The sequence below is a fragment of the Micropterus dolomieu genome, linkage group LG09, assembly GCF_021292245.1.
Source record: "Micropterus dolomieu isolate WLL.071019.BEF.003 ecotype Adirondacks linkage group LG09, ASM2129224v1, whole genome shotgun sequence".
Classification (NCBI taxonomy): Eukaryota; Metazoa; Chordata; class Actinopteri; order Centrarchiformes; family Centrarchidae; genus Micropterus; species Micropterus dolomieu.
In genome coordinates this window covers 22,010,014-22,016,814 of record NC_060158.1, presented here as the reverse complement: position 1 = coordinate 22,016,814, position 6,801 = coordinate 22,010,014, and the positions used below count along the sequence as shown (strand labels likewise).

Here is a 6,801-nt window from a genome sequence, read left to right as displayed (position 1 = left end):
TAGAACCAGCAGGCAATTTATGCAGCTTAACATGCAAAAACACTATTAGCAAATATGCCCAGTACATCTGCAGCTAATCAGCAGGTCATGTCTTGTCTCTTTTATCAAAACACAGAGTTTTGGTTTTAGGTGGAATAATGAACTGTAAGTATTTCTTGTTGACCAGAGACTGTTTATTCATCATTTTGTACTTGAGCCAGGCTAGCTCTTTCTTTCTTGGGCACCTTTTTCCAGGAAAAACGCCTAAAATAAAATACCCAAAATTAATCAGGAGTAACTCCTCAACCATTTGGCCTAGATGCATAATCCTGGTCTCCTTTGAAAGGTCAGAAGCAAAGGAATATAAATCCATTGTAAATTAATATAATTATTTTACCATTACAGACTACATGGAGATGCAATAAAGAATATGATATTTTCATCCTCGCCTGGTAAAAAAAAGCTATATTTTAATGCAATAAACCGTCAAAAACATCATAAGGAAGCTTATAATGCAAATGAATATCTTCTAAAACACCTAGAATACAATTGTAACTGTTTAGATAGTCTCTGTTATTTTAGAATAGCTTCTTATGTAATCAAATATTATAGAAAATAATTAAAATAATCAATAAATATGAATGTGTATCTGTTTCTATTCTCTCAGTTAACTGTTGCTGTTGTATTTCTGTAGTTTGTACAGTACCCTTCCTCTCTGCTAACAGACTAGACTAAGAAGACTCATGAAGTAGTAGTTCTCTAGGGTTCAGACCTTCATGAAGTGCCAAAGGACCTGTACTGACGATCCCATCTGCCAGTTCTACACCTGTGTCACACAAGAGTTTCTCTCAATCTGCTAACAGGTATGTCAGACATGCTTTATGATTCTGTTATAGGAGCTTTCAGTTTCCAAATGGTATCTTTTTCGAACCAAAGTCTCAGCTCACATGGCTTATCCATCTTGAACAACTGTGTGTCATCACCATGCCTGCTTCTCCTAAAGTTACCAATACCGTGTCTGGATTCTCCCTCAAGAACTGTCTGTAGAGTGCTCTAAACACACACACACACACACACACACACACACACACACACACACACACACACACACACACACACACACAAAGAGAGAGGAAATGAAATTGCACACATATAATCCAATGAAAAATTCGGCACTGATACTTGTTTTGTTTTTTGTTTTTTTGGCACATCAGTGGAGAAATCTCTCTCACTTGATTTCAGACACTTTTTTCCTCCCGCCTCTGCCTCCTCCTTGCATATTGGACTCTCCTCTTTTCCTTATTCAGCTTAAACCATAACATTGGTCTATTCTGTACACCCTTGCCCCACATACACAAACACAGACACACTTCCCTCCTTCTTTCTCCATCGTTCCCTTCCCTCCTTCCTCTCTTCTCCCTCCAGCCTCCCCTCCCCCCGTGGGAAACCCAGTGCAGTGCGACTGTGGTTGTCCTTCCTGGAAGCTGTGGTGGTGACTCTGGCTCCTCCGCTCAGAGGCTAGAATAGTGCCAGCCTGTGTGTGTATTTTCTGTGTGTGCGTGTGTGTGTGTGTGTGCATGCACCATCCACAAACATTCCACCACCATACCGTCCGTCCGTCCGTCCGACCGCCGGCCAGCCTCGCACGAGAGCCACGCCGCCACCGCGGTTCAGTCCTGACGCCAGCCCAGAAGACTCACATTACACACACACACACACACACAAACACACACACACACACACAAACCCACACAAGACTTGTGTGCGCACAACACCACATAAACAAAACACTCAGCAAGGCGCACACACACACACACACACACACACACACACACACACACACACACAGAACAGTGTGGACATGAGACCGGCTTAAGCACACACTCGCACACTCACTCAAATAAACAATATGCACTTTGCGGAACACACACATTTTTGGACCGCAGACCACAGACATTGCATCCTGAAGTAGATCAAAGCGTTCTCCAGCAGTAAACACACACAAGGCTCTTCTCTGCTCTCTCATCCCCGCAGAGCCGTTTTGGTGAAGCACGGCACAATTATGCTGATCTTCTTGAGAAACAACTCGTTGCAACTGTCATTCATCATTGTTCGGGGGTTTCTTGTGCTGCCGACTCTCTGTGATTCACACTTTTTCTCTTCCTGTCCTCTTAAACCTTCACAATCCCTCTCATCTCCCCGTAACCCTGTCTCCTGCCTCCCTCCCACCCTGTTATTGAACGTCTACGCCAAATCAGTCACCCAACCACAGCCCTTCAGATCTTTTTTCTTTGTTTTCTCCTCTCTCAGTCTCTCCATCCCTCCCTCTCGCCCTCTTCTGTACTGTCTGTCCATTGTTGAGGAGACAGTGGCGCAGACAAACAGGGAGAGAAGATATCCGATGGTGTACCACAAGATTGGAGAGAAAGAATGGCAGAGAGACAGCAGAGGAGAGGAAGATGCATGGACTGATATGAGGGTAAAGTTAATTACAGGGGACTGCCAATTAGAGGGCAAAGTGATGGGTCTGTTTGCCTCGCCGCGGCATCCCAAAAACATCACCAGCTCCCACCATGTTTATCCTCTGCAGCCACAAGACCACAGCTCCCATCAGCCATCACTGGAGACAGCTCAGAAGCAGAGGGGGCTACGGCTGGGGAACATGCAAGCAGTGTTTGCAGACATGACGAATACGGGTAAGTGGCAAACATGTAGCTCTCTCGGCCATTCCTTTGTCATTTGTGCTCGCAGCAGATAATGCATAGCTGCAAGCACGTGTTGACAGTTGCTTATACAGTCAGAAAAAACACACGAAGAAAAACATGAACAAAGGTAAAGGCACTTAGTCTTTATAGAGATTTTTGTCAAACATCTTCAGAAAGGCAATGAAATGTATAAATGTTTTGAAAAAAACAAACGAATATCACAGTTAAAAGATCAGTAAAAACTCAACGTCACTGTTGAGCGTTATATATATATATATATATATGGCTCTGTTGGACACTGTGGATGTGTTTGTCAAGCAAGATCATGAAGGTGAATTTATTCAAATCCTCTATTCTTTCACATTCCTTCATTATTCCACTATATACGATTGTTTGTGATTATCTGACACTTCACCCACAGTCTCATATGGCTTTTAGAGTCCCTCCAAAGCAGAGACAATCAAAGGTTCAATACTTCTTTCTCCAAAGGTATCATATTTGCTACATGGTGCACATGGGAAGTACCATGTCCACTGCACACAGTTCATTTGGAAAACAAAACCACGGCTGACCCTCAGAAAGCTCCGATCTCAGTCCCCCATCCCTGGGCCGACTTGGCTGATCCGCTCAAGACCCTGCGCTGGGCTGTGGGCGACCCTAGAGGTGCGAAGGGCCTGAAAGAGATTTGCAGTGGAGCAGAAGAAGATGAAGTAGAAGAGGAGGAGGTAGAAGGAGAGGAAGAGGAGGGGGTGAGGAGAGGAAGAGGCGAGGCCCTGGTGGCGCTGTGAGGGGACGGCTGGGTCGGCCTTGAGGGAGCTAGGGCCGCGGACGTTGCGAGGGAGGGCACCCTGTGGACGGTGGCCAGGGCTGTAGGCGCAAGTAGCTGTGGTGCGCCCTGCTGGCAGCCGCCCAGGGGGGCAAGGCGGAGCGAGGCGGGAGACGGGTAGCTCCCCAGCAGGGCCAGATCCCTTCGCCCACTGGGGAAAGGAGGTGAGGAAGAGGCTGGTGAGGTGGGGGAGATCTGAGGGAAGGACGCCCACGGCCAAGGAGGAAAGGGCAGGGAGGAGGCTGGGAGTGACTGTAAGAGGAGAGGGTCTAGCTCACTTGCACAGTGGGAAAGATGGGAGACCAGGCGGGCTCCAACAGGGTCCGGGGACTCCCCGTCAAGGGAGCTGAGGTACCGCACCACCTCTCCAACACACTCCCTAAAGCCCAGTGTCCTGTAGTCAACTGCCAGGGCCCTTGCATCAAAGTAACCTGAGAGAAAAAAAAGAGAGTTAATCATACATGAATAATAGTAATGGAATGCAGTTAGTCATATACCTACTGTAGATGCTGAGTGTTTTATCTGTGGTCCAAAAAAAGAATTATTTTTGTCTACTTTTACATGTTAGATATTTTCCGGCATTATCCCAAAGACTTTTTGGATCCGTATTCCGCAGAAAATGGATGAAAGTGATTTTTTTTTTGGCAAGCAACAAACTCTAGTGTCACCTTTTCCTCCCATTGCATGCAGAAGTTTGAGGTGGTCCACGGTCATCTGTAGGATCTCTGCTTTCTCCAACTTAGATGAACCCTGTAGGGGAAATGAGCGACGTTTTACTCAGTTATGAAGCTGGTTTATTTCTTCTGTCATTGAAATAGTTTTAATTGATCCCAGATTTGTGAGCAGTCACCTGTTTCTCAAAAGCACTGGGCACCAGTCTCCTGAGCTCTGACAGGCTATGGTTGATCCGGTCTCTGCGCCTCTTCTCTATGATCTACACAACGAGAGGAACAGAGGATCAGTCAGGGCCAACCAAAACAACAGGACTAAAAAGATTATGATCCAAGGCTTTAATCCACTCACCCCTCTTCTCTTCTTTCGAGCCAGAATCTGTGAGGCGCTGCCAGGAGACATGGACCCGGTGACTGGGCTGTACCATGGAGATCGAGAGAGAGAGAGAGAGAGAAGAAAAAGAGAGATGGAGGGGTGAGTGGTATTTGCACAGAGAGAAACATGGTAACTTTGATTCTCCTGCATATTGTTATTATTATCCTCCTTAATATGACACAGAGGCAGGATGGCACATCAGCTCCCTTCAATCTAATTTGTTTTTTGGGCACTGAACAGCATAGGAGCTCCCGGGAGAGGAGGGAAGACGAGATTGTTTTTGGTTTAATGCGTTTCTGGACATTAGTCTCAGTGAAATGACATGCTGTTCTCCTTTCCATCTGAGGGAAAGCACTTTTAGAAAGATGATTATATAGCCTCGGGGTGATGCTTTCGCTCGCATGGGGCTCCAACGTGCAGCATGGGATCTGAGCTCCTCCGAGTGCAGTCACTCAATGTGGATTGTGTTTGTTTGTGAACTCTCATCTTACAGGCCCGAAAGAGCCTGACAGCTTGGAATTCCCTTCAAACTGCCCCACCAGAGACTTATTGAGTTTCTATTAGATTTTAACATGAATGCTGCCAATTTAGCTGTGTGTTTTTGTTTAGGTTTATGTTTGATGGGGCTGACTTGAAAAGTCTTCTGTCTTCTGTTTGCATGTCACATGGCAATTTGATTTATCCAAACTGTCTTTAGTGTTATTGGCTTGCTCAGTGCTTGTGCTTTTTTTTTGCGTGTGTTTTTGTGTACTGTAGATGCTCTGTTGCAAATACACTCTAATGAATATGCCCTTGAATCCACATTTCCCTAAAACCATTCACTTGACTAAGTCACCTAAAAAGCAAAACGGTAAAATGGCTTGTAATAATTATGTGCGGTGTTGTCACTGGTTATACATTTTCCACAACACTGAAATAAGTCTTACATGATATACTGCTTGGCACATTTATATTTAAAGGTTAAATGATTTTCTTTTGAATTAAGTGTTTCAGTTTCTACATTAAGTTATACCTTTTGTAGTTTGCATTTTCTAGCGTATGTCTTTTATAACTGTGCATATGAATAATTAACTAACTATGTTTACTTGCATGAATTTGTGTTTAATGCATGCAAGATTATAACCATAATACAATAAAGCTGAAAAGAATGATTAACTTCTAGCTCTATGAATACGATTGATTGATATTTTGCAATTTCATGGTCACATAAAGCGCGCCTGTCGAAATGTTACAAACTCATTTGATGTGGGTTTGTCCCTCTCTGGTTTTGGTGTAAATTTGACAGTTCAGTTTTTCAGTTTAATGCGACATCAAATAGTTCCTGACCTGGAGGATTAAAAACTTAACATTACTACATCACAATAATTTTCAATTATAAGTGAACCCAAAATCATTTGATGTATAAATTGTGAATCTTGACCCACAGGAACGTTGAAAATGTATTTGATCTGGAGATATTTTAAATAAATTTATTTTTAAATGATACTGAGTCAGAAAATTCTGCTCATGACTTCAACCCCTGTCTCCATGCTTCATTCATGACAGGCCTTACACATTTTTTAGCCTGTACTGTTGTAATGCATGTTGTGCATACAATGACTATTTTCAACCTCGACATTAACTCACATGGACAAGTAAAAGGAGCAAACATGACACAGTTTCACTGAGAGGGGAATGCAATCAATATATAGTTTATTGAATATGGGAGATTTGCTGCTAGAGGCCTGAAATTAAACTTTACACTAACAGCTCAGGTTGTTTGGAAGGTTTGTCAAAACTTTCTTCTATGATGTTAAATTATTTAAATATGTTTGACAACAAAAAAAAAACATTTGAGCTGAATGCAGAAAACGTTTAAGAGTAAGATTCACAAATTTTCATTATTGCTTTATAAACCACATTAGTTCCTGAGACTTAAAAACTGAAACTTTTCCTGAAGTCTTTTTCTTTTAACATGTCTGCAATTTTGTGTGTGGCAGCATCAAAATGCCTGTAAACCCAACAGTTCACTGACAAATTTGTCTTTTGTTACTAATTTGCAGCTGTCATTGTCCTTTAAAGTGTGATAGGAGGGTGTTACGGCGTCAGGTGTGGTTGGCGGATGCTCACCAATAGCCGTCTTCCTGTCCCACGTCAATAAACTCGTCTGTGTCCGAGTCTGGGGAGCTGTAGTCGTGAGGTCTCTTCATGTCTCTGCCTCTTCCTCACTGGCTGGCTTGATGGATGAACAGATAGATGATAGAC

The 6,801-nt window shown here is 43.4% G+C and overlaps 1 protein-coding gene across 1 annotated transcript; it reads right to left on the bottom strand.

The window, feature by feature from the left end:
* Positions 1-3,210: 3,210 nt before the first annotated feature.
* heyl (hes related family bHLH transcription factor with YRPW motif like) lies at positions 3,211-6,801 on the bottom strand. Its single transcript, XM_046059391.1, has 5 exons — positions 6,667-6,801; positions 4,534-4,600; positions 4,361-4,444; positions 4,179-4,260; positions 3,211-3,941 (listed from the first exon to the last, which is right to left on the bottom strand). Exons 1-5 carry the CDS (start codon positions 6,744-6,746, stop codon positions 3,259-3,261), a joined length of 996 nt encoding a protein of 331 aa, XP_045915347.1. The 5' UTR covers positions 6,747-6,801; the 3' UTR covers positions 3,211-3,258.

What these genes read in the sequence shown, in the direction of transcription:
- heyl (XM_046059391.1), bottom strand. Translation starts at nt 6,746, where the DNA reads ATGAAGAGACCTCACGACTACAGCTCCCCAGACTCGGACACAGACGAG. An exon ending in CTCGAAAGAAGAGAAGAGGG is followed by an intron (nt 4,445 to 4,533) that starts GTGAGTGGATTA and finishes CTCGTTGTGTAG; the next exon opens with ATCATAGAGAAGAGGCGCAG. An exon ending in CCAGTGCTTTTGAGAAACAG is followed by an intron (nt 4,261 to 4,360) that starts GTGACTGCTCAC and finishes TTTCCCCTACAG; the next exon opens with GGTTCATCTAAGTTGGAGAA.